The sequence below is a fragment of the Chenopodium album genome, chromosome 12 (genome assembly GCF_948465745.1).
Source record: "Chenopodium album chromosome 12, dcCheAlbu1.1, whole genome shotgun sequence".
In the NCBI taxonomy this organism is placed as follows: Eukaryota; Viridiplantae; Streptophyta; class Magnoliopsida; order Caryophyllales; family Amaranthaceae; genus Chenopodium; species Chenopodium album.
The window spans coordinates 42227442-42255043 of NC_137845.1; the positions used below are offsets into that span (position 1 = coordinate 42227442).

Genomic DNA, 27602 nt, shown 5'->3' on the forward strand with positions numbered 1-27602 from the left:
TTTTTGCGGGCCGAGTTGGGCGGGCTTAGCGGGCCGTCCCGCCCATGAACAGCTCTAGTACTTTTAGGGCATGTTTTCTCCAGCTTAATTTCACTTCAGTTTAGTTCAGTTCATCTCCAATCAGTTTAGCTCCAATCAGTTCAGTTCATCTCCAATCAATTTAGCTCCAATCAGTTCAATTCATTTTAGTTCAATTACTAATTTCCTTATCCCATAAAAAATTCATTTCAATTCGGACTCTTAAGAGCTAAAATGACCCCTAAAATCTTAACTAAATATTTTTCGACACATAAACTGATGAAAAAGTTGAATTGGGCTGCAATTTAAAATTTATAAAAACTTTTGGGGTACAATTTGTAATTTTTTTTAAATGGCTGCAATTTGCAAATTTCCTTCGATTTATTATGTATGAATTTTGTGTAAATTTCGTTCTTTAAGTTTTTTTTTTTTTTTTTGTTCTTAATTTTTATGTATGAATTTCGATTTATTATGTGGTGACGGTGGGGGTTTTTTGGTTGGATGGTGGTGCGGAGGTTTGTGGGTTGGTTGATGGTGCGTGGAGGTTTGTGGGCTGCTTGATTTTGTCACGGGAAGACGGAAGTTGGGACGGTGGGGGTTTCTGGTTTGGTTGATGGTGGTGCGGAGGTGGGGAGATGGGTGTATCGACGGTGGGGTTATGATGGTGTTGTGGTGTTGTGGGGCTGTGGGGGTGCGGATGATGGTGGATTGACGGTGGGGTTGATGGTGGAAAGCTAAGGGAGGGTTTCTGTTTTTTTTTTCAATTTTTTAGGAATTTTAATATATTTTTTCATTTTTTAGGATTTTTTTTTTATAAAAAAAAGTTTTAAATTAAAAAAAAATAAAATAAAATAAAAAAAGACAAACCAATTAGAAGCTAACTCGTGGCTTGGCTCCCGGTCATAGGGGGGATGGTGACCTGGTGGGCGGGGGCGGTGTTGGAGAATAATAGGTGAAGGTGGGATTATTCGGGGTTAATCCAAAGGTTGAATTATTTTGGGAGAACCAGCGAAATGTTGGATTATTCTTGTGAAATTTTCCTATTTTTAATGCATATTCATATTTTTAATGTATGTTCATATTTTTAATCGAAATTCATACGTAGATCAAATTGATCGAAGCTAACAAAACGCAATTCATATGAATTCAAAAAATCAGATAAAAAAACCTAATCAATCGAAATTAAGCACAAAATCACCACATAATAAATCGAAATTCTATACATAAAAAAAAAAAAAAAAAAAAACAAACTTGAAGAACGAAATTTACACAAAATGAATTCTTATGAATTGCATTTTGTTAGCTTCGATCAATTTGATCTATGTATGAATTTCAATTAAAAATATGAACATACATTAAAAATATGAATATGCATTAAAATAAGGAAAATTTCACAAGAATAATCCAACCTTTCGCTGGTTCTCCCAAAATAATTCAACCTTTGGATTAACCCCGAATAATCCCACCTTCACCTATTATTCTCCCACACCGCCCCCACCAGGTCACCATACCCCCTATGACCGGGGGCCAAGCCACGAGTTAGCTTCTAATTGGTTTGTTTTTTTTTTTTTTTTTTAATTTAAAACTTTTTTTTATAAAAAAAAAACCTAAAAAATGAAAAAATATATTAAAATTCCCAAAAAATTGAAAAAAAAACAGAAACCCACCCTTAGCTTTCCACCATCAACCCCACCGTCATTCCACCATCATTCGCACCCCCACAGCCCCACAACACCACCACAACCCCACCGTCGATACACCTATCTCCCCACCTTTGCACCACCATCAACCAAACCAGAAACCCCCACCGTCCCAACTTCCGTCTTCCCATGACAAAATCAACCAGCCCACAAACCTCCACGCACCATCAACCAACCCACAAACCTCCGCACCACCATCCAACCAACAAACCCCCACCGTCACACCAAAACCCATGGAAACCACCCCTACTGCCTCCACTTTCAAAACCTCCCTTTCCCCGTTTTCCTTTTCTCTCCCTTTGTGGTGGTGATTGTGGTTTGTAATATGGAGGAAAGATGAAGGAGGTGGCTAACTGGCTGTCGGGACGAAAATGGAGGTGGGTGAGAATTTCGACCGATTTCGTGGTGGTTATTGTGGTTCGTGGTGATGGAGGAAGGATGAAGGACGAGGTGGTAATGGAGGTTAGGATGAAGGTTGTGTTAATGGAGGAAGGAGGAAGAAAGGTATTCATGGAGGAAGAGAGAGAAAGAAGTGGTCATGGAGGGAAAAAAAAGGAAAAAAAAAAATTAAATTACCTAATCTTCAGGTAACCGGTCACTTAGGCTCGGTATGGGAGAATATATATCAAAGGTGGGATTATTTAGGGTTAATTCAAAGGTTGGATTATTTTGGGAGATCCAACGAAAGGTTAGAATATTCTTGTGAAATTTTCCTTAAAAATATGAACATGCATTAAAAATATGAATACATGCATTTTAGAAAATGAACATACGCATTCAAATATGAACATATGCATTTGTTCATTTTTTGAATGCGTATGAACATAAGCATTTCAAAAGGTGAACATATACATAAAAAATATGAACATATGAATTTCATAAATTGAACATATACATTTCAGAATGTTTACAAAAGCATTTTAGAAAGTTTACATAAGCATTTAAGAAAGTGAACTTATGCATAAAAAATATGAACATATGCATTTCAGAAAGTGAACACAATCAAGCAAAATATGAACATATGCTTAGGTTCTCGAAAAGTGAACATAACCTTTTCAGAAAGTGAACATAGGTATAGAATATATGAACACATGCATTTCAGAATAGATATATGAACATAAGCATGCTTTTTCAGAAAGTGAACATAGACATAAAATATATGAACACATGTATTTCAAAAAGTGAACATAACCATTCAAAATATGAACATATTAATTGTTTTCCTTAGTGAATGCATAAAGAATATAAACAGAAAATTTCACTAATTAACAAAAAAAATTTGAAGAACAGAGTTTCGAAAAATTCAGATAAAATTTCACATAAATTCGGACAAAAATCAGTGAAAATTTACCTTTTCTTGGGATAATCCTGTTGATTTTGTATCTCTTCTCGTATATCCACTGTTGATTTTTTAGTTTTTAGTGAAGTAAAATCATGTAAAGGAAAGAGAATGAAGTTTAGAGAGAGAAAGTTAGAGAAATTAATTGTATAAATTTTTGAAAATTTAATGAGAGAGAAGTAAAATGGTTTTTCTTTTTAAAAAAAAAATAAATTGAAAGCCAAAATATGGCGGTTGGGAAGTGGGTCGCGTTAGGGAAGTGGGCCGCGTTTTCGTTTGGCGAGTTTTGCAACTAGACTTCTTTATTGGGCCAGTGTTGCGCCTATTCTAGGTGCATAAGGATGCATGTAAGACCAATTGTTTCAGACAAGCCTTAGCTTGTAATTCTAGTGAACATTTATTTGATATTAATACACTAATGGCCATTTAGAGGGGCAAATGGTGGTCCGTCATATTTTGGGCAAAAAAACGTCTGGGAATTATTTGTTTGGTTTTTTTTTTTAATATATATATACATATATATATATATATATAATTTTTTTATATATATATTTGGTCCCAAAATACGAGTTTTGGCTGTATGAATGGGGTTCGAAATTCTTTGGAAATTTCTAGAGTGTTCAGGAAATATTTAGGATGTTTTTGTGTGAAGTATTCTAAAGGGGGATGTCGAAATACTCTAGAATATTCAAGGATGTTCTTGAACATAATAGGATATCTAGAATCTTCCTTATGTAGTATGTACATATGGTTGAGTAGTGTGTACTGTGTAGAATGTTTTAGATAGGAGGTTAGTTATCAGAACCCTCTAATTAAGAAGCTTGGGATCTTTCTAGAAATAGGGGTTAGAAAGGATGGATGCTTATAAATAGATTATCTCAGCCCGTTCATTTCATTTGTACATTTTAGCCAACAGGCCCAGTACCTTTTAGCTTTGTACTACTGCTTTCACATTAATCTATGTATCTTTTGAAAATATTTGTGTTCACCTTTTCTCTTATTTAATGTAGCATTTTTTACTAGTATGCCACATGAAAGGAACTTCAGAAGTAAGTCAGCATGTGACATAGTACATTAGGTCCCAAGAAAGGGTAAAAAAGAGTGATTTCAAGTTTTTTTTATCACATTGAAATGGACCAGTGGCGTATCTTGAAAGTCAGAAGTGTCGGTTTGAAATCATAAAATAATAAAATATAGATCCTCCGTTTTTTTATTGTAATATTGGTAATTTCATGCTTATCGATTCACATTTTCTTTATGAATACATGGGAGGCTGGTAATAAAACCCCAAACCTATGAAGCCCAAGCCACAAAATCCAAACCCCTTGCTACCACTAAGCAGCGCCATTTTTCATATCTCACTAATGCACACAAATTGTAAATTTGTCAAAAATAAACCTTTGCGTGGTTAGCTCAAAATAAACCAATCTTTCAATTAACTCAAAATAAGTCGACTTTTATTAGATATCTTCTCAAAATGAGTCAAAACCGGTTAGATTAGAAGGTAACCGATAGTTAAGGTAAAGTATGACATGTGTCATTATGTCATTGGTCATTTTTTTAAAAGAAAATAATTAAGATTTATTTTTTAATTAATTATTTTAAAAAAATTCAATTTACAATTTAATAAAATAAAAATATTAAAAATCTCACCCCTCACCTTTCCAACGGCTGACGGAACCTCCCTTCCCCGTCGGCGGTGACGCCATCCCCTCCCTTCCCCATTTCTGTTCCTAAACCCAACCCTCGAAACCACCCTAAACGACACCCAAACTCGTTTAAGGTGAGTTCGGGGGTCGGTTTTAAGGTTTTGGGGTGACGTTTCTGGCTGGGTAAGGGTGAGGGGGGGTTGATTCATGTGGGGGACGGGGCATTTTCCGATAGGGTGAAAGGGAAATTGGTGGTGTCAGGGCAGGGAAACGGGAATGAGAAACCGTTGAACTAAAGCAGGAATGGGTGGGGGAATGAAAGGGGAGTGGGGTCGCCGGCTCCGGGGGACGGCGATGGTCGTGCGGCGCCGGGGGATGGTGTGGTCACCAGCACCGGGGGATGGTGGTGGTCGGAAGCAACGACCGCGGACAGTGGTTGGGGGGAAGGGGGTGGCTGTTTTTTTTTCATTTTTTTTTTAATTTTCCTAATTTGTTTTTATAGTGTTTATAATTTGTTTATTTAATATAATTACATAAATATTATTATAGTTTAGCTGTTTAACACTGAATTAAATTTAATGAAGTATTTTTAATTGAAAAACTGACTTGTTTTGTAGGTTGTAAGTCACTTGGCCAATTAAAAGAAAATACCTATAAAAGGTCGACTTATTTTGAGTTAATTAAAAGGTTGACTTATTTTGAGCTAATCATGCAAAGGTTGGCTTATTCTTGACAAATTTTCCTTGTATTTATTATTTTTTATGTACTTAAAAAAAAAAAAAAAAAAAAAAAAAAAAAAAAAAAAAAAAAACCTTATTTTCTTGAAAAATCCATCGTGAATCCGCCACTGAAATGGACTAAAAAAGTTACTATTGCTCCAAGTGATAACACAACTGTATAAAAGTTATAATGTTCTACGAACATTGCACCACATGGAGATATTTGTGTTTTTATGCGCTTCCTTACGGCTTGGGTTCGTATCCCACACTTGGCTGTTGAGTATTTTGATAAGGAATTCCTTCACAAAATAGGAGAAAAGATTGGGAAAGTGATTAAAATCGACAGTAACACGGCTTCAGCTGAAAGAGGCCAGTTCACTCGTCTAAGCGTTGAACTTGACTTAGCTAAGCCTTTGCTCTCGAAAATCTGGCTCCGAGGAAAAATCTGGAGAATTCAATATGAAGGCCTTCGTATGATATGCTTCAAGTGTGGCAAAATAGGCCATTTGGGTGAAAAATGTCCTACTGAAGATACAGAACACATGGTTGATGAGGAAAACTTCCAAGAGGTCCCAATTGATCAGACTAAGGAGGATCAAATCCCTTCGTATGAAAAACAGGATTATGGTTCATGGATGATGGTGAAGAAACAACCACCAAGAAAGAGACCTATTAGACCTGAGAAACACCAAGCAGGGGTGGCAGTAGGGGTCAATGATAAAAATTCAAATTCGAATCGTGAACCGCCAATCAATGGTTAAAAAGTCAATACTCCGCAAGCTATGCATGGGGGATCAAGATTTTCTATTTTAGGGGAGCAAAATATGGAAGATAATATTCCTAATAGGAATAATTCTGGAATTTTGGCTAACAATATGGATTCTATGAATGATCTTTTCGTGGGTAAATCTTCACAAAACCAGAATATTCTACCAAAAGATAATGCCTTTAATGTAGGCAAATCTTTTAAAGATCCCAAACTTGGTGGCCAATTCCTTGGTAATTCAAAGCATTGGCAGGAAATATAGAAACAAAATCCCACAAAGTCAAAATCTATCCTTAATGATAAAACTAATGACTTATCCTATGGGACCACTAAGATTCCTTTTGCTAAAATTACTGAAACTACAGCTAGCAAGGAAAATCTAATTGGGAAGGAAAATAATCCCATTGTTTTTCAAGCTAATTCTGAAGCCAACACAGAAGCTATTGAAATTGAAAACTCCATTGACCCTTTGAAGCTTCCCAACTTGAGCCAAACACACACGCCCATCTCTCATGTCTCAGCTACTCCCCTCTCCAATCTCCCTCCAGATTCCCCCGGAGAAAATAATATGTGCAACTTCACCAATGGAGGAACCGTACATGTGCATCCTAGACCCCCTGATCCACAAGATGGAAGTGGAGATACACTCATGGTCGGCGACGAGGCTAATGGCGCCGGAGTTGATGATCACCCTACAACTTCCAATGGAAGTTCGTCAGGCATTCCGGCATCTCTCTAATGCTTACTTATCCAGATTCCCCAGCTCCTCTGGTCTGATGAATTTTAATCATAATCTCAATACTAATTCCTACCCCATAACGTGTATGGTATGGAATGTTCAAGGTGCTGGGAACCATGATTTCTTATCGGTTCCTCGTGAAGTGGTTCGGGTTAATAAACCAGTTGTGCTTACTCTGGTGGAGACTCATATGGGAGGTGATCATGCTCAATGGGTGGCGAATATAATTGGCTATCATGTTCATACTCAAGTGGATGCGAAAGGTTTCAACGGTGGCATTTGGGTGTATTGGAAACCTGAGTTAGTAACTATTGATCCAATTACAAAGTCGAATCAATATGTTACTACGGTTATTAATAAAATAGGGAGGAACCATGGTACTTCTCTGCTGTTTATGCAAGCCCAAACCCCTCAAAAAGGGCTGACCTTTGGAGGGATCTCTCAAATTTTGCAAATTCTCACGACAAGCTATGGCTGTTGGCAGGGGATTTTAACGAGACCGGGTTCACTTGGGAAAGAAACTCTAGTTGTTCTGAAACGTCGAGAAGAAGTAGAAAGTGTAATGATTGGGTGCATGACAATCACTTTATTGAAGTGGCGTTCGCGGGCCCTTCCCACACATGGGCTCGAGGTAACTCAGCTGAGACCTATCGTAGTGCCAGATTAGACCGTGCTTTGTGTACTGGAGAATGGAGTATGAGGTTTGACAGAGCTCGTGTTAAACATCTGCCGGCGTTACAATCGGATCACTACCCTTTGTTCATCTCTCCGAATGGATTTGCTCCTCTTGATTCCATTAATCGACCTTTCCGGTTTCAAGCAGCATGGCTCACTCATGAGAAATTTACTGATTTCATGGCTAGTAAATGGGATAAGTCGGCCCCTTTAATCCCGTTGTTAAGTTCTTTGTCAAGGGATTTACAAGATTGGAACAAAAACATTTTTCACAACATTTTTCGTGAAAAGAAAACTTTGATGGCTCGCAATGGAGGAATTCAATCTTCCCGGGCTAGAGAACGTAACTCAGGTTTGATAAACTTGAAGCCCAATTACGTAGAGAACTTGACTTGGTACTCCATCAAGAGGAGATTTTATGGTATCAAAAAGCTCGCGTGGAATGGTTGCAACATGGGGACCGCAATACGTCTTTCTTTCAGCTAAGTACTATCATTAGACGTTGGAGGAATAAAATAGTAGCCATAAAAAATAGTGAAGGGAAATGGGTGCATGACAAGAAGTTAGTCAAAACATTAGTGGTGGATTATTTCACTAATCTCTTCACTGATGAAGAAATAACAGAAGATGCTTCCATTCCTACTGGCGTGTGTCAAGAGTTCTCTTCTAAGGACTGGTCTAAGCTTAATCGGCCATACACAAAATGTGATATCGACTTTGTGGTTGATAATATGGGTTCTCTAAAGGCGCCGGGTTCCGATGGCTTTCAAGCAATTTTCTATCAGAAAAATTGGGAATTGGTCGCCCCGAATGTGTACAACCTGGTGCTTTCGGTTCTTGAAGGAAAGGGTCTACCTGATTCCCTCAATGAGACCTTCCTTGTTCTTTTGCCCAAAATTGATAATCCAGAGCTTCCATCCCAATTTCGACCGATTGGCCTTTGTAATGTAGCGTATAAAATAATTACCAAGGCCATTGTTAATCGTATCAAGCCTCTCCTTCCAAAGTTGATTGCTCAAACTCAGTCAAGTTTCGTGCCAAGGAGACAAATTACCGATAACATTGTCATTGTTCAAGAGGTGATTCATACTATGAAACGTAAACAAAATGGCAAAGGCTTCACGACGATCAAAATTGACTTCGAGAAGGCTTATGATCGCCTTAAATGGTCCTTTATTCGTGATACGTTGATGGAGATGAAATTCCCGATGCTTATGATTGAAGTAATCATGGAATGTGTCACCTCGGCAGCTATGAGGGTCCTTTGGAATAGAGAAAAAACTGACAGTTTTTCTCCTTCACGAGGGATTCGTCAAGGGGATCCATTATCTCCTTACCTTTTCGTTCTTTGTATGGAGAGGTTGAACCAATGATTAAAGCGGCAATTTGTGAGGGGAAGTGGAAACTGATTCATGCTAGTAGAGGGGGTCCTTTATTATCCAATTTGTTCTATGCAGATGACCTCATATTATTCGCGGAAGCATCACTAGAACAGGCAGAAGTTATCAAGGATTGTCTCAAAAGGTTCAGAGCAACTTCTGGCCAAAAGGTTAGTTTACAAAAATAGAGAATTTATTTTTCTCGAAATGTTACATTGGACAGTCAGGCGCCTATTTGCTCTGCTCTTGGTATGGAAGCAACAGAAGATCTTGGCATGTATCTTGGGATGTCGACCTTAACAAGTAGGGTGACGAGGGAAACGTTTGCTCACTTATGTGAGAAAATTGACAGACGCCTCATTGGATGGAAGACAAAATATTTGTCTCTAGCGGGCCGCATCACCCTTGCTAAATCTACCCTCACAACAATGGCAAATTACTCCTTCCAAATTGCAAAAATCCCACGCAATATCTGTGACGAAATAGATAAAAAGACGAGAAGATTCATCTGGGGAGGATCGGATGAAAGGAACAAAATTCATCTTATCTCGTGGGATACTTTGCAGCAGCCACGTGATAAAGGGGGTTTGGGGTTATGTTCAGCTAGACAATCCAATTCGGCCTTCTTGACTAAGTTGGGATGTCGAATGCTTTCTGAACCTTCTGCTTTATGGTCGCGTGTTCTTCGTGCAAAGTATTGCAGGGGGTGATGTGATATAGACATGTTTGTTCCCACCTCAAACGTGTCTAATGTGTGGAGGGGAATTACAGACAACGTTGCTTGGCTAAAAAAGGGTTCGGCTACTGCAGTGGGAAATGGTCGTACTACTCTATTTTGGGATCACTGCTGGGCTGGGATTAAGCCTCTTAGGGAAGTTGTTGTGGGGGACATTCTAAGTCACATTGAGGGAGCTACGGTAGAGGATATGTGGAACATCGAAGAAGGCTGGAAATGGGATGTTTTTGCTCATCCTCTCCCTGATTATCATTTGAAACTCATAGCTGCTCATAACTTGACAGAGGATCCTGAAGCTAAGGACTTAATTTACTGGAGAGGTTTGAAGCAAGGTGGGTTCTCTATCAAATTTGCTCTGCAAATAATGAAGGAACACAATGATACTCCATCTGATCCTAAGTGGGATCTTGCTTGGAACACCATGGTTCAACAAAGTGTAAGAACTTTCCTGTGGCTAATCTTGCACGACAGAGTCCTATGCAATGTGAATAGGCTTAAAAGACATCTGACTGATGACCCAAGGTGTAAGCGTTGCTCTCAAAACACGGATGAAGATTTTCTGCACCTGCTCCGTGACTGTCCTGCTTCAAAAGCTATTTGGAAGGAACTAGGAAACTCAGCTCTTTATCCTTCCTTTTGGACTGGTGATTTGCACACATGGATGACTCACAACCTTGAAGCAATTGGGTTAATTTACTCTGAAAAATGGCCAACGGCATTCGCTACAACACTTTGGTGGATATGGAAGTGGCGTAACAAGGTGATGTTTGACAGAAATGCTCAGATGCCTACCAATATAGGGGGTTTCTTACACTCCTGTAATGATGATGTATGGACTGCTCTCATGGGTGAAGATTCCATCAAAGCACAACTCAATCGTTCTAAGAAGGAAATCTTTGTTAATTGGCTAAACCTACCTGTATTCTGGACTACTTTAAACTCTAATGGAGCAGCGAAAGGTGCTCCTGGGCCTGCTGGAGGAGGTGGTATTCTGCGTGATGAGGCAAGGAATTATGTAAGAAGTTTTGCTGCAAACTTGGTATATGTACTGCCTTCCGAGCTGAACTTCTAGCAGCAAAAAGAGGTCTTCAAATGGCAGTGAATATAGGCATCACCAAGCTAGAATTACAAATGGACAACAAAGCCTGCATTGAAGCTCTACAGAATCCAGACCATCATGGAGGAGAAGCCTTCCACATCTTAAATAATTGTCGTAGTTTAATTCAGTTTTTTGGTTGTAATTTTCGTTTAATTCATTACTTTAGAGAAGGGAATAAGGTAGCTGATCGCTTAGCCAATTTGCGGTGGTGCTGCAAGAGAATTTTGCTTGTTACGATTCTCCTTCGATCGAAATAAGGAGCCTTCTCTTGGAGGATGCCACTGGGGTGACCACTTCCAGGCTAGTGACTTAGTTTGTTTCTCTGTTTTCTTGTTTGGGATTTTTCCACATTTGCATCAAAAAAAAAAAATCTAAAATCTGTTGAAAATATTGGATAATCCCATATGATGACCATGCATAAGCCACTCATGCCACTCATATCGCCAAAAAGATGAAACATTTGAATAGTCGGTGAAATCAAGCATATAACTCGTTAGCAACTTCTCCATTTCAGCAGAAATATCATATTTTTGGATAAAAAAAAATGGAAAAACATAAATAAAAAAAATCAAGAAATTTGAACAAAAGTACATATCGAAATAAACCTAATTGGATTGACTACATTTTTTAATATATAATCACACTAGAGTACAATTTGTTATATACACCCGGGTGTACCGTACACCTAACTAACCTAAGGTTAGTTTTTGCTCTTCATTTGATGATAAAATGAAAAAAAATCATCAAAATAAAAACGAATACTCATAAGTGTATGGTACACCCGGTTGTATATAACAACCTCTCACAATAGACGAACCGTAACTTGCCGAACACATCATTTCTTGTAATTACTCTGCAAGTTGGGCATCCAATAACTTAATACTAAAAGCGAAACCAGGGATGATACATGTCATTCATGGTTTCAAATTTTCCCTCCACTTTTTTTTTTTTTTTTTTTTTTTTTTAAAAAAAAAAAAAAAATATGCTTCATGAAAAGTATAATTAGCCTATAATATTCACCTTCCACTTGGAGATTATATAGTGAAATACACAAACGAAATATTTTTAAATGCTATATTTTACATTAAGTAATTTTGTTATAAAATGAGCATAAATAAGTAGTATAAGGATACTGTAATTCTTTTCCTTAGTATATAATTGTTAAATTAATGGTGTATTTCACTATATAATTTAGTAAAATCCGTGCATTGCACGAGACTTTAATTAGTTTGTGATATACAAGAATGCTAAAACTTGAAAGGTAATGAGGATTGTTATGTAACTTGAAAGGTAATGCACAGTAGTAAAAATCATTTTCCCATAATTAATTGTGATATGAGGAACTCGGGTGGAAAAAAAATGCAATGCACATAGAAATATAAAATAATGACGTAAAAATTATTAAAATTACCATTGAGAAAACAAAATTTATTGTTGATTGGTTGTGTTGATTTTTTTTTTAATTTTTAAAATTTTTTTTTAAGGCAAAGTTGTGTTGAAAATATTTAAAAGTAATTTACATTATATTACATTAATGATGCATATTATTCCCAATAAAACTATACAATCTAGTGACTATATGACTAAATACTTATTTATATATGCCTTTTAAAAAAATGAAAATATTAATGAAACAACATAATAAAATCTAAAGTAAAACTATTAGCACAACATATATGTAAACATATAAATTACAAATAATATATCACCTTTATATCCAATAAAATAATTTCAATGGAATAAATAGTACTCGGATCATTAAAGACAATATAATCAACAATTAGGCAACGCTTGTTTGATACACAAGAAGATATCATTTGTCACTATGTCCGATATGTCTTTTACTATGTATCTTATTTATAATATCGAATGTAATAAATTTATCATCTCAATCACATATTTCATTACGTATAAGAAAAAATTGATTGATATATATCACATTGATAAGAAATAAATTTTTTGTATTTACTAAGATAATAAATTTTTTTGTATTTACTAAGATATAAATTTATTTAATTACGTATAAGAAAAAATTGATTGATATATCACATTTTCCTAGATTTAGACATATGATATAGTTGTCAAACACAACATTTATTATATAGTCATATGTAATACTCCATTAGTCTAAGAAACAAAATATTAGAGGTATTTGAAAACAATAAAAATAAAGTGATGTTTTAAACCAATTTCTTTAATATCAATTATATGAATCAATTTTATTATTACTTTTAGGGCAAAATTTCAATTGGCGATAATGATAGTATCTTTTACAAGAACCAGTGGCTCACTTACACTATAATTAAAAAAGAGTTAAAATAATATTTTAGGTAAATGTATATGGAAGAATTAAGAACATGAAATAAAAAAAAAATATATTTTATGAAAGATAATATATAAAATTTGGAATATTATTACAGTTGTATTATACAAATTTTCCAAAAATAAAAGAATTTTTTTACTAAAAGGGAGTTTTGGAGGAAAAAACATTAATAAGAAGTGACACATGTCATTCCTAGTGTCTGTTTTAGTATTATATTATTAATTGATTGATTAAATATACTTAAGAGACATGTGACACGTGTCATTCCTAGTTTCTATTTTAGTATTATGTTATTGATTAGTTATTAGTCGATGACTAAGAATATACTTAAAAGACAGGTGATTTAGATTTAAGGAATTAGGTTGTATATATAATCTTCTGTAAAGCATCTAATGAAAGATTAGGAAAATTAATTGTCAAAATCACAACAAAATTAGTTTATTTTGACCTATTCCATATAAATGGCTAAGCTACTACGTTAAAGAATATTACACAAGTATATACTATATAATTATAAATAATCGTTGCATATATGACTACAAAATTATTACAATTAATCTGATACAAAATAAGTAACAATATATGTTACATGAATTGATGAATGGGTTTTGGGTAACAAATGTAGTAAAACACCATCCAAACTCAATCCGAATGTATGTAGATTTTATACATAGTAAACAACATAAATATATGTTTAAATAATTCAAACTCATTGAAAGTGATGTGAATGAATGATAAAAGCATAGCCAATGGTGCTCATTTTGAGTGCGCATAAAGAAAGAAAAATAAATAAAGCTTAAAACATGAAAAAGTTGTACTTTTGGTGAGAGATGGTTCATGACCAGGTCATACGCTCATAGCCATGACCATTTGTTGAGTGTGGGCATTTAGTTTCGCCACTTGTCCAATAAAGAGAGGTGGTTTTTTATTTTTTATTTTTTATTTTTATAATTAATGGGGGCTCACGTGAGAAATGGAAGGAGAATCAATGACCACAAAATTAGAGAATAACCAATGTGAGTGTATGTCTGTATGGGCATGAGAGTTGGGCATAAATGAGGGAAAGAGAGAGAAAGTAATAAAAAATATGATAACCACCTTTAGCTTGGAAATCTATTGGCTATCTTCATAATCATGACGTCAAACCCTTACCATTAGACCAATCGGTAATATATGTCAAATATGTATAAATTGTTAGGATACAATTACAAATAAAATCTGCACATGCAAATTATACCCAAATTTCACCTCCTATGTAAATAAACATCATCAAAGCCCAGCAGTATAGCACATCTCGTGGACTCATGATGTCTTGGCGGTAAGATGAGTCATTGCCCGCCGATGGTACAAAAATCGCAGTTTTTTGTGTTTCTGAACAAATGCTGCAAGCTCAATCTCCCTTTCGAGGAATTGGCTGTGAAGGTTATCAGAATCTTCATCTGTCTTGTTCGTTTCCTCTGCAATTTATAATAAGATAATAATACATTTATTAAAAAGCAGATAATAATTTTTCTGATTAACTTCTATACAATAAACCCTGCACTATAATTTCACTGAAACCTAATACTTGATGCAAAATCATAGAACCTTATCTAAGAAACAATGGCAGACCAAGTCTTCTCTATCCACATCTTTCTAATTAGACTCGGATTATAGCCAGGTATGGTGTGCTGATACTTACCTTGCAGTCTGTGCAGAAGAGATGCTGAAGAGTAGCACTTCAAGAGATCTTCCTTTTTCTTCTCCAAGTCATTTAGTTTCTCCAGGGCTGAAGCTAGCTCAGTTGTCCGAATGATTCTACACTGCAGCAATACAATAAAGATCAGAAAAGGTATCAACAACTTTTCCAAAAACAAAAAAACACAAACTAGTCTTTTATAGTTAATATAGGAGTGAAACTCACTTGATTTCTCAGCTCCACAATCTGTGGCTCTTTGTCCAAATTTGAACCTAACAGAACAAAAAATTTGTAAACATCACATCATTCACAACTCACAAGTCATTGACTCATTTTTAACAAAACTTATTTGATTGACTTACTGGCAAGATGGAGCATTTCCTTCTTTAATTCATCCCTAACCTGATCATAGCAAAATAGATTGGTCAGAAACATGAAAGCAACATCAAAAGCTTTATAGCAACAGAGGGTTGATCTAGGAGACAAGGCACAATAAGGGATCAGTCCATGCGACATGACTATGACAGGGACTAATCCAAGATGCAAACTCAAAATAGAGAAAATTCCAAGAAACACGACATATCTATGTCAAATACAGTACATTATCTAGAGCAAACATCCAAAATACCAGAAATTGATGATTAAATCTATAATCATCAAGTTTAACCCCACAACTAATCCTATACACTAAAAATTTCCCAGACAAAAAAAGTAAGCCACTGAAACTTGCTTTAAATAAGCTCTACATTTCAGCTTCGGGAGACGTGCACAGATATCTTTTATATGCTTCACATTCAAAAAAGCATTGTAGAAGATATGTGTAAGTGGAATAAGGAGAACTTTTGGTCATCACAAATCATTGTTATTGGACATACAGGATTCACCAAATCACCAGAGAAGCAAACTGGTTTTTTGAATCAGATTCTGATCAGATTACTTCACATCAAGTTAAAATCTGTTTTCTTTATAAATTGTTTGGGTGTGCAAGAGTTTAGAATCTTTAGATCCAGCACTACTCCAGATTGGATTGGAACTAACCCCAGATGTGTATCAGGTATTATTGGTTCACATAAATTTTTGCTAAAGCTAATTTTAAAACTGAGGTTCCATTCAGGTATGAGGTCCCATACCACTTTAATCAGATCAATGTCAATGTTTGATACAATTAGTTTCCAACAACAAAGGTCCTTAGGCATGATGACTTACAAGTTACAACTCCCTCATGACCCGTCCCTTTATTTCATTCTCAGAGAAACTGATTGATCGTGGAGCCAAAACTTTTACTATTAATTCTTACCAATATATTAATAAAAGAAAATCAATTATCAAATTTTGAGGAGGTGGTGGGGGACGCATCATTTTGACTTTTTGCACTATTCACACACCCAATTTGACCATGAACCTAGGGGTGAATTATTGTAAAGATTATCAACATAATAAAATTTCTGGATCTTGTTTTCATAACTCATACTTCAATTTATTACTATGTACAATTTTATTTTATTTATTTTTAGGGGCAGATCTAAATTTAGGCCAAAAAAATATCGGTTTCCGGTTTGGATCCAAATAAGATTTTAGAATTTTTGTTCGGTTTGGATTGAACCGAATCCAACTTTGGTTTGGATTTGGATCGAAAATTCCAAAACCAAATTATTTCGGTTGGATTGTACCGAACTTTCACCCTAAAGGTTCATCTATATGTATGTATTCAAAAAAATTAACTTTTTAATAATTTTAAATCGAATCAAATATATTAATGGTCAAATTTTTGCATTGACAAGCACGTAAAGCCAAAGTGATGCAAGTAAACTAGGACAAAGCGAGCAAAACAAAAGCTTTCAATTTTAGGTGTGTTATAAGTAAAAGAAGGTTTTGCGTAGAACGGACTCACGTGAATCCGGTTTATAATGCACACATTCATCCCCCACCCACTACCACTCAAGTCAACCAATTCCACCGCCCGCTTTCGCCGCCATTCCCAAATCCTTTGCCAACTCACCATCTCTTTCTTCCCTCCACTTCTCTTTCTCTCTCCTCTGCTCATCTCTTTAATGGCAGCGTCTTCGAGTCGTCTTCGTCTTCTTCCCCATCTACCAGAACATGAGCAGGTAAAATCAATTTAGGGTTTTCTATGGAATTATATCGTCTACAGGGTAGTAGACCCGAGGGTGGTAAATAATGTTCATTCCTTACATGTATGTTTCCTTCTGCGATATGTAGCAGGTAAACTACTTTTGAATCAATTATGGTAATCTCTGAGGGGAGGATGAGCAGGAGGGAGGTTATACGTTCATGCCTTGCACTCATGTATGTTTGGTTCTGCAGTTATATAGCAGGCTATCTGATGGTTCTCAATGGGTAGTTATATAGTATTGCTAAAAACAATTTTGTTTCCTGAACCAAACTAGTTTTGAAATTAAGTTCCATGATCTGTTCGTTAATTGGTCTGTTCTTCTTCCCTCTCCTCTGCTCATCTCTCTAATGAAGGTTCAGCAGGTTCGTCGTCATTGTTATAATCTAATACCCGACTAATATAACCTATTATCAAACAAAAAGAATCTAATACCTAACCAATTAAATCTATTATCAAACAAAATAAATCTAATACCTGACCATACTATATCAAACAAAAGAAATCTAATATCTGACCAATGTAACCTATTATCAAACAAAAGAAATCTAATACCGGACCATTATTATCTAATTTCTGACACTTGTAATCTAATTTCTGATATTTATAATCTAATATCTAACAATTATTATCTAATTTCTGACATTTTTTTTTTCCCTTGTTTATATAATTGGACTCACATGAGTCCGTTCTACACAATACTTTACCTATAAGTAATGTGACCCACCTTCCCCCTTGAGTTTCCAAATCTGGATTTGAGGTATGGGTTTAGAAATTAAAATGTTCTTAAACCAACACTAATAATGGGTTTAATATATTCTAAACTCATACCTCATACGAAATTTAATTGAATCAAACACTCTTAGGTTTTTAGGTCAGCATTCATGAGTGAACTGTAATTCAAAGGGTGTAACGGTAGCTAATAGTTGTTACTCCCTACATTCATAGGACTATTCATAAGATGAGATAATATGCTATATTAAACTTAATATATAAAACATAATATAGCCATTTTGGATTTTATTTGATTCGTCTCAATGAGTAGATGATTCAATTACTATATTTTTAGTTAATATGCAACTAAAGATATTTATGGTCATAACATTACATTGTTAAACATTCAATCGAAATGGGAAGAACTTTTAGGAATAGAGGGAGTAATTGATTAATGAGTTTAGTATTTTGTCCTTGGGTAAAGCACTAAATCTCATATTCTGTTGTCTTTTATTTTTGCACCTTATATCTGTTCATTATTTGTATTTAGCTAATCCTAACATCAACAACAGCAATATTTAGTATTTTCTTTTCCTTATTAAAAGAGAGTGAATTGCACCAATAGATGGTCAATTCCTTGTCCATGGATCTTTTCCTCAAGTTGAATGAATTGTATCCCTATTCAGATGCTCTTTTGATGTTTAGAACTCTAACACCCTCTTAGAAAGGACTGAATATACTACATCTGACATAGGACCTAAACAATTGATTCAATTATTAGGGTCTCCAAGACAACATACAACACCAACTAAAAAATGAAGCAAGTAAGTGATACACCTTGAAACTAAACATTGAGGAAGCTTGCAGTACAAATTTGATGATACAAAGTTTTCAGAGTTGGTCACTAAAAAAAAGAACGACCCATGAAGGTAAATAAAAGCATCCTGGATAACTCACATTATTTTGAGCCTTGACTTGATCAAGAGCAAGTAAAAATTGGTTGTAGGCCTCTTTGTCAGTCAGAAGTTTCCGAAGCTCATCAGCACTGTAATATAGGACAGAAAAGGTGAATTCATCAGTTCCAAGAAAAAAAGGAAGTCAGCTAATGAGCAAGAAGACAAACATTAAAGGCCTATCAAGATCCCTGGGTTAATCTATTGCTATATATATTAGTTCTCTATGATTATCACAGCTTCCTCCTTCCTCATGCACATTTTGGCATGGAATTCACATGGACATCCTGAAATCCACAAGTCACACTCTCCTGCTTTATTTGGAATATTTGTTAATATTATGCCTGCAACTCTGTGGCTGTGGTAGAAATAAACATATATAGGGGTCTTTTCATATTATTAAATTAGAACATTTTACTCAATTGCAGTTAGAAAACTAGGGACAGAGCTATATCAGTATTTACGTTGTGTTCGGCTATACAGTATACACATTCCACCACAAGCTAATTAACTAAATATTAGAAACAAATTGGATATTAGGATTACAAATATTCTCCATCACCAAGCCTTAACCCACCCAGTGGCTGAACCACTTGGGTAGACGGAAATTCAAAATATCACTCCATGAATACCAATTCAGTCCTTTTCCATTAAGTGCCACACTTACATGATACAGCCAATGAGTATAAATAAACAAATCGACAGACAAAGATGATTACCTCTTGTCCTTCAATGATGAAATTATTCCAGCAGCTTCAGCAGGTGAGACATGCGAAGGAAACTGTGGCCGTTCAAAAGGTCTCTGTACATTATAGCTGTTAGGAGCATTGCTACCAGCTGTTGATGGCCGAGAATAACTTGAGGAATTGGCTACAAAGGGAGGGTACCATGATTGTGATGGAGCATCTTGTGGACGAGATTGTGATTCTTGGTCCTGAGATCCCCTATAAGCAACAAACATGAAGGCCATTATCAAGTACTCCGCATGGTAGATTGAATAGGGAAGAACAACTAATAAGAATCCAACTTAGACTATCAAAAATTATATTGTGTAGGACATACTAAAAGTCACAACATGATGATGTATAGGTCAACTTATCAATTGGTTGTTCCATGTTTGTTAGAAAGCCACCGCAATGGCAATCAAAAGTCACCCCATGATTAAGTAAAATTCATCCTAAAACTAAGTAAAGGAGGAATCCTCCTTTAAAGTGAGCTGATAATTTCACTGATATTAGCAAGAAGATATGATTTTCATCTCTACAACAGAAAAACCTCAGCAGGATTGATCAATTCATAAATAAAATAAATATATAAAAATAAATAAATACATACGTAATCTACAAACCCTGACATAACCTTTCCTATAATAAAATCTAATAGAACCAGACCTATAAGCTATGTTACATGCACTCGCCTAGTCGCCTAGGAGTGTCGGGTGACTCGGGTAAGGGTAGAAATCCTAGAGTCCAGTATGGCAATTCCAAAAAATTGGGACACGGGGACTCCATCCGGGATTCGGATTCACGTATGGGGACACGGGCACACGACAATTAATGTATAAGCTATGTTACATGGACAAGTGTCCAGTACGGCAATTCCAAAAAATTTGGACATGGGGACTATTCGGAATTCGGACTCGGGTACAAGGACATAGACACACGACAATTAGTGTATAAAAATATAATTTAGATTTCATTATGTTAAGGAAGTCTAATAACAAAAACAATAACTAATCTTCTTTTTTACTATCAATTACACTGAAGAAAAAAAAAATTTAAAAAAAGCCACTGTTAAATAAATACAAGAAAACAAATTGTCCACTTGTCCAATTTCCATGATAATAAAGGGATTTTCCATTTGGTTTCATTGTAGTTTGGACTTTTCCATTTAGTACCCAATTTTTATTTTTATTCCACATGTTATCATTGTAATTTTGACTTATTCTCTATTCTAACTCCTGTTAAATAAAAGAAAAATTTGTCAATTAAAAACCTTTTAAAAGCACCATTTTGAAAAAAAATAAGAAAAATAAATAAATAAAAATAAAACTTTTCAAAGCTTTATCGTAAAAGAAAACCTAATTGCGAAATTTTTTTGATGAAGACAATCTATTGCCTCTAATTCACTTAAATAACCTCTAATTTCTTTTAATTACCCTCTAACTCTCACTTAACCATTTATTTAATTATAAATTAAAAATAAAAACCACTACCCCCTTCCCTGCAGTCGCCCCCACCCCAGTGACCCACCTCCACCACCGGCCGACCCCCCTCCTTTTCACAACCCACTCAGAGTGAGATGAGTGAGATGTGGGTTGTGAAAGGGTGGGTTGAATTGGTGTATGAGTGAGGATTGATTGGCACCATTGATGAAGGAATTAGGGTTTTGCAGGTTTAACAATGGCGGAAAAGAGGGGAGAGAGAAAAAAGGGGGGGTTGTTTCGTGGTGGTGGAAGGGAGGGGGGAGGGGTGGAGGGGGTTACCGGGGGTGGCGACGGCTCAATTGGGGGAAGGGGGCTGCTGCAAGGGGAGGGGGAAAAGGAGAGGGTTGGTGGTGGAGGTGGTAGCTTTTTTTATATATATATATTAACTTAATTATTTAATGGTAAAGTGTTAAAAGAAATTAGAGGTTAATTAAGTGAATTAAAGGCATTATGTTGTCTTTAACAAAAAATTTCACAACCAGGTTTTCTTTTACAATAAAGCTTTTAAAAGTTTCTTTTTCTTTTTTTTTTTTGCAAAATAGTGCTTTTAAAAAGCTTTTTTTTTTTTTTTTCTTCTTCAAATTTTCCTATTTAAAACATTAGTTTTGGGCATTCGTGGCCCATTTTATCTAATTCAACTTCAAAGTTTTGATCCTTTACACTTTGTTTGGATTGAGAGAAAATGAGGGAAAAGAAAGGAAGGGAAATGGAGGGATTGATTATTTTTCATTTGGATAACAAATTAGGAAGGAAAGGAATTGGAGGGGGGGAGGGGGGAGAAATAGAAGGATTAAATTGTAAGAAACTAATCTCTCCAATAATTGAGAGATTTGGAAGGAAAACTCATGTTTCTTCCCTCCCCTTCACCTCCCTCCCCTTCTTTTCTTTCTCATTTCTTTATCCAAAAACACAGTTAAAGTCATGTTGACCCTTAGAACTTTAACCATACATTTTTAATGAAATATGCGAATTGAGACTTTTTTTTTTTTTACTTAAACCAAGACATTTTTGAATGTTTTTTTGCTAATTTTGAACTCAAAATTGAACTGTAAGGGCTTAAACATCCTCTTAAAATCTTAATTGAGCAATTTTTATGGCACCTAAATCAAAGAATACAAAACAAATTTGATGGAATGTTAGGGTAGAAAATGAATTAATTACAACTATATTGTACAATGTGGAATCAAAAAGGAAACTAAGTACCAAATGAAAAATCCCAAAGTACAGTGATAACGTCATCTCTCTCCTCACCCATTAGTTTCACCACCCACTTTTGAGGAAGTATAAAAGGAGGTTTGATATGTATTTATAAAAACATATCAAACAAGATTGTTAAAGCACGTGAAATAGAGAGAAAGGTTGAGAGTTAGATGGGTGAACCCCACCTATCTTTTGGTCAGATTGTCATCACATAATGGGGACCTATATAATACCATTAGTTATACAACGGTACTATTTATTTAAATAGTAGCACTGTATACATATATAGTACAACTACATGCATTTATGGTATCAATGTTATTATTTAATCATCCAATGATACTACTCTAAATTCAGGATATGCATTTGCCCATACATACATGTAATTACTCATATACCCCCCCATTATGTATGAGAACATACATAACAGTTATACTTTAGTTATACTTTAGGAACTGCTCCATACCTTTTCAATCTCACTAGATTTTGTATTTACAAGTGTATTTCTTATTATTCTTTTTCTTTTTTCTGGTTCTCTCCAACAACTTTCAACCACCGGCAAGGATTATACTATCATGCAAGTCACCTCACATGTGCGACCAAAAGCCCCAAGCTTTTTCTTCTGTTTCTCATGTTTGGATGAGCCAATATTTAGATCTAGAGTTTGTAGTTTTGTACAACTGGCAGTCAGTGTCCGAGTCAATGTAGAAAAAGGCTCAAGACTCTTTTGAAGTGAGGCGCACAATGTAAAACAATAAAGAAATTTGCCTATGTGTGCCTCATGGTGCACCTCATGTGCCTTAGGTGCGCATCTTTGAATGCACCTCACCTAGAGCAAAAAAGGAGCTCTACTCTAATCGCCTAACGCCTTTTTATACACCGGTCCAAGTGCATTCCGCTGAGTCGATGCCGGATTTCATACCCGTGTCGATGTCGTGTTGTGTCGACACGGGTATGTGATGAATTTTGCCAAGTCCATGTAACAAAGCCTATAAGTACTCAAGACAAGACTTCCTACTTAGGAGTATCTACTTTAGAGAAGCGCCATGAACCCTCTACAAACTAATAGCAAAAAAAAAAATCATGCACGTCACGACTTACATAATCGAATAAATACATGGAAAACAATCAAAATAATACGAGAAATAAGAGCATGTTTGGTATAGAGTATTTAAGGGGCGAAAAGGGAATTAATAAACCCCCCCTAATCCCTATGATAACAAAATTGTTTCCCCCATTGATCTTCAATCAATTCAATACAAGGAGTTCCTTTCCTTAGTTATACAATTACCCTTTTCTCTTCTTATTTTTCTTCACCCCGTTTTCTTTCCTAGATTCATACCAAAAATGCACTAAGTCAATATGCACAGCCAGCAAGCAAAATTATTTATTTCTATAATCCCACAACATAGATCTCCAATGGTTCTTTCTTTCCTGAAATCTCCAGATATAAACTCAAGTCTAATAGCACATCCAAAGTCAAAACATAAAGCCAATAAAGATCGCTGCAGATTCCAATCCCAAATCTCACACAGTGTTTCACGGACATAAGCCCAAATCCCCAAAGTGCAAGAAAATGATTTTCCATGAACTTACCACAGCTAAAGCACATAACTCAAACACTAAGACAACGCTTAGAATAAGGGGTACCAATTAAATATCTAATGCGAAAACTATTATGAAAGATAATACGAAATGTGAAACATTGCAGAACAGTAATAGATTACGCCCAAATGGGGTAGTAAGACCCTATATCCCTCAGTAAGCATTCCCTCCCTCTAAAGTCCTTCCTCCACCTATTTCTAACAACCATCACTATATCACCACCACCTTATAATTCAATATAACCCTCGAATTCATTCCCATCATTCCAATTGTTGCCTAAGGACCGAACTCATTCGATAGCTGAATACACATATAGGCAATAAAATAGACCATTTCAAATCACGCAGTCCAATCATAAGATTTAATTTACTAAACCCTTATATTCCAATCAAAACTAAATACAGAAAAATCAAAATTACGATTGTTCATACTTAGAAAACCCTTCAAATTGGGTAATCGAATTCAGAAACATATGATCGTACTAAACTATCAATAATTCAATATAATGTACCTCACAGGAAATTCAGTACAAATTTATGTTTTCTACCTGTCACAAAATCCATAACTTTGATTAACATTCAAATTCATCTAATTCTAAGATTCTGATAAAAATAAAATAAAAAAAAAAAAAGCTCAAATTAATTAAATTCGTTGAACAAGAATAAAGAAGATCAAACAGCATCGAAAATCCAAGCTAACAAATTGAATTAATTGCATATAGTAGGACAAAATCATATGAAATTACCAGAATTTGTTGAACATCGAGAATTGAAGCAGCGAATTGCAATCGAGCTTTGGAAGAAATAAATAGCTAAAAAAAAAACCAAAAAGGAAAGAAATTGGAATGATACAAGAACTTAGAATGATGAGTGATGAAAGAGAGAGGAAAAGTGAAGACGATAGGAAACGTCTACTTTCTCTCCTTTCTCCAAACCTAGTAATTTTGGAAGGTTTTAACTCCGATTAAACGGTAGTAAAACCTGATTTTTTTTATTTTTTTTTTTTTACTTTATTTTTTATTTTTTTATTTTTTTATTTTTTTTTATTAGAGAGCTGTAAAGGCATGTTCTTTTCGGCTTATTTTCAGTTCAGTTCAATTAAGCTCTAATAAGTTCAGTTCACTTCTTAATTTCCTTCTCTCATAAAATATTCAATTCACTTCAATTCAGTTCAGTCAATCAGAACAGACCCTAAGAACGGGATGAGAATTGATCTCATAATCATACCTAGAAGCGGGAGGATAACTCTAACTACTTGAGCTATCCCTCACTCTCTGAAATTTGTTTTATTGGTTTGCTTAGTTGTTTTTATCTATTTTTATGGTTTCAAAAAAAAAATATCTATTTTTATTAAATTGAATTTATTTTTATAAACTTAAACTATTTTTATCAATTTTTCAAAATAATTATTTTTATTAAACTTAAATTATTTTCACTAATCCTTTACTATTTTTTGTTCTTTGCATTAATGATTTTTTTTATAAATCTATAGACATTTTCATTGTACACGTGTTATTATTTATTAAAAAAAATTTCAACTAAAATTGCTTATGACTCTTTTTTTTTTTTCCTTACCACTTAATTTATCTTCCCAACATAATCCAAATTCAAAGGTTAAAAGATGATTTTTTTAAAAAAAAATAAATAAAAGTGTGAATATCAATTACCAAAAACGCATCAGTGACGTTTATCTTCTAAAAACACTCTTTTATGTGATTTGTTACAAAATTCATTAGTTTATCCCTACCTTATAAAAAGTTCAAAAGAATTCTTATGAATAGTGTAATGACTTTTTTACCCCTAAAAAAGTTGATTTATCCATATACCCATTTATGTCATATTAACTTGTTAAGTGTGTTTATGCTTTCCATATTTCTTTCTCCTCTTTAGTCTTCCTTCCCTTCCAACTTCCAACTTTTTCCTCTCTTTTAAACCCCCCATATCTCTCTACATCCTCCTTTACTTCCCTACTCTCTTTTCTCTCCTCCATTGAAGCGAAGGAGCGGTTCGAATGACATGGTTTTAGTATGAAAAAATGGGGCCCCCTCGGTAGGAGCAATGTAAGCCGCCTAAAAAATGGTGCTTCGAGGTCTAGCAGCCGGTGTTCAAAACAAGTCCTCCATTAAAGCGCCTGCTGATGGATATAGTCCACTTTGTTACTATTTTCTTAAATAATTTTTTTAAAAAAAAAACATACACACACAGACTCATCGAAATCACTCCCTCTGTGCTTTACTTACCTCATCACCTAATTAGACATTTTTTTTTTGAAACTTTCTCCGTTAACTTTTAGTTGATACATTTTAACTTTCACGCTTGTCAATGCATGATTTTAGTTATCCATATTTCTAATTAGACGTGTAAAAAATCGAAAGATTAAATAATTAAAACATATATATAAATCGAGATGAATCTAATAAGATCCCACATGACTATTTTGACCAACAAAAAAAGTCAATAAAAATAAATGTCACTTATAAAAATGTGAATAGTGTATATATATTTTCAAGTGTTACAACTAAAAGTGACAAAGGATGTATATTATAATTCACAACAAAAGCCATATTACAACACAAAAATCTTACAACTAAAATGTGAATATTAAATATATATTTTCAAGTGTTACATATATTTCCGTATCTACGAAAGGGTATGATTATTAACAATTTATTTCTTAGTATATGCGTTCAAAAGCCTAGTCAAATAAGTTTTGGGTGTCATGACAAGCTATTACAACTCGATCATAAAACTGATTATGTCGCGCGCAACGCGCGCGTAGACTCCCCTAGTAATATAAAAAATTTTAATGCTAAATCGCCCAAGTACTAATCCAGTTAATTATTGTTTTATTAAACTTAAATTATTGTACTTGTATGTTATTTGAATAAGATGAAGGGAACATGACCTTAAAGCAATGTTCACTTCACCTAATACATGTTGTACATAGATTATTTTTGTTGAATTGAGATTATTTTTGTTGAACTTAAGTTACTTTTGTCAAAGTTAATATATTTTTACTAAGCTGAAATCATTTTTACTTATTAAAACCTGTTTTGACTTATTTTCTTTTATACTTATTCTTTTAGATTACTATTTTTAATAGATTAAAAATTATTATATTTGCTAAATTTAATTTACTTTTGCCGAACTTAACTTAATTTATTTTTGTTGAACTTAAGTTCAATGTTTATTTGAGAAATTGAGAGTATGTTTATGGATGGAATTATGATGATCATTTTTATATATGTCCATATTGTGGAGATTTGATATTCGTTTTTCATTAATTTCAAATATTAAACTTTAATATATTTATAAAAATTTTATGTTTGTTTTTAAATGTATTTTTTTCGTATTTATTGATTTATTATATTTTCATATCATAAATTAAGGGTCTGTTCTCATTGACTGAACTCAGCTGAACTGAACTGAACTTATTAATTAATGATTTTTAACTACGGATTAATGATCTTTGATTATTTATTATTATTATTATTATTATTATTATTATTATATATGTGTATATACAAATATACATATTAAAATATTTAAGAAAAATATATTAAAAACATGGAACCCCAAAAAATTTAAAAAAAAATACTATATATTTAAAAAAATAAAATATTAAAATGACAAAAGAACACAAACACTTTTTAAAAAATTATCAAAAAAAAAATAATAATAAAAAAAAACTAAAACCTGGATCAAAAGCAACACAGCCAACGATCATTCCTTCTCTTTATTATTCCCAATGATACAAGGCCTAACCCCAAACCAACTTTCTCTCTCTTTGTCCCTTTCTCCTTCCTCCCATAGTCCTCCAAATCCGGCCACAAGTGTTGAATATCGTTGTGGTTTGTCGAAATTGCCAACCTCAGCTCCAGTCCTCTGCATCTCTGCTCAACGTCGAGTGTAGGAACCATTTGAACAATGAATTTTATCATTATTATTATTATTATTATTATTATTATTATTAT

General features: G+C 34.4%; 1 protein-coding gene across 1 annotated transcript; it reads right to left on the reverse strand.

Annotated features, from left to right (window-relative positions):
* Positions 1–14228: 14228 nt before the first annotated feature.
* LOC145572408 (vacuolar protein-sorting-associated protein 37 homolog 1-like) lies at positions 14229–24549 on the reverse strand. Its single transcript, XM_081631384.1, has 7 exons — positions 24375–24549; positions 19338–19562; positions 18623–18710; positions 15183–15222; positions 15046–15092; positions 14824–14944; positions 14229–14599 (listed from the first exon to the last, which is right to left on the reverse strand). The coding sequence occupies exons 1-7, from the start codon at positions 24389–24391 to the stop codon at positions 14445–14447; spliced, it is 693 nt and encodes a 230-aa protein (XP_081487510.1). The 5' UTR covers positions 24392–24549; the 3' UTR covers positions 14229–14444.
* Between the last annotated feature and the right edge of the window lie 3053 nt (positions 24550–27602).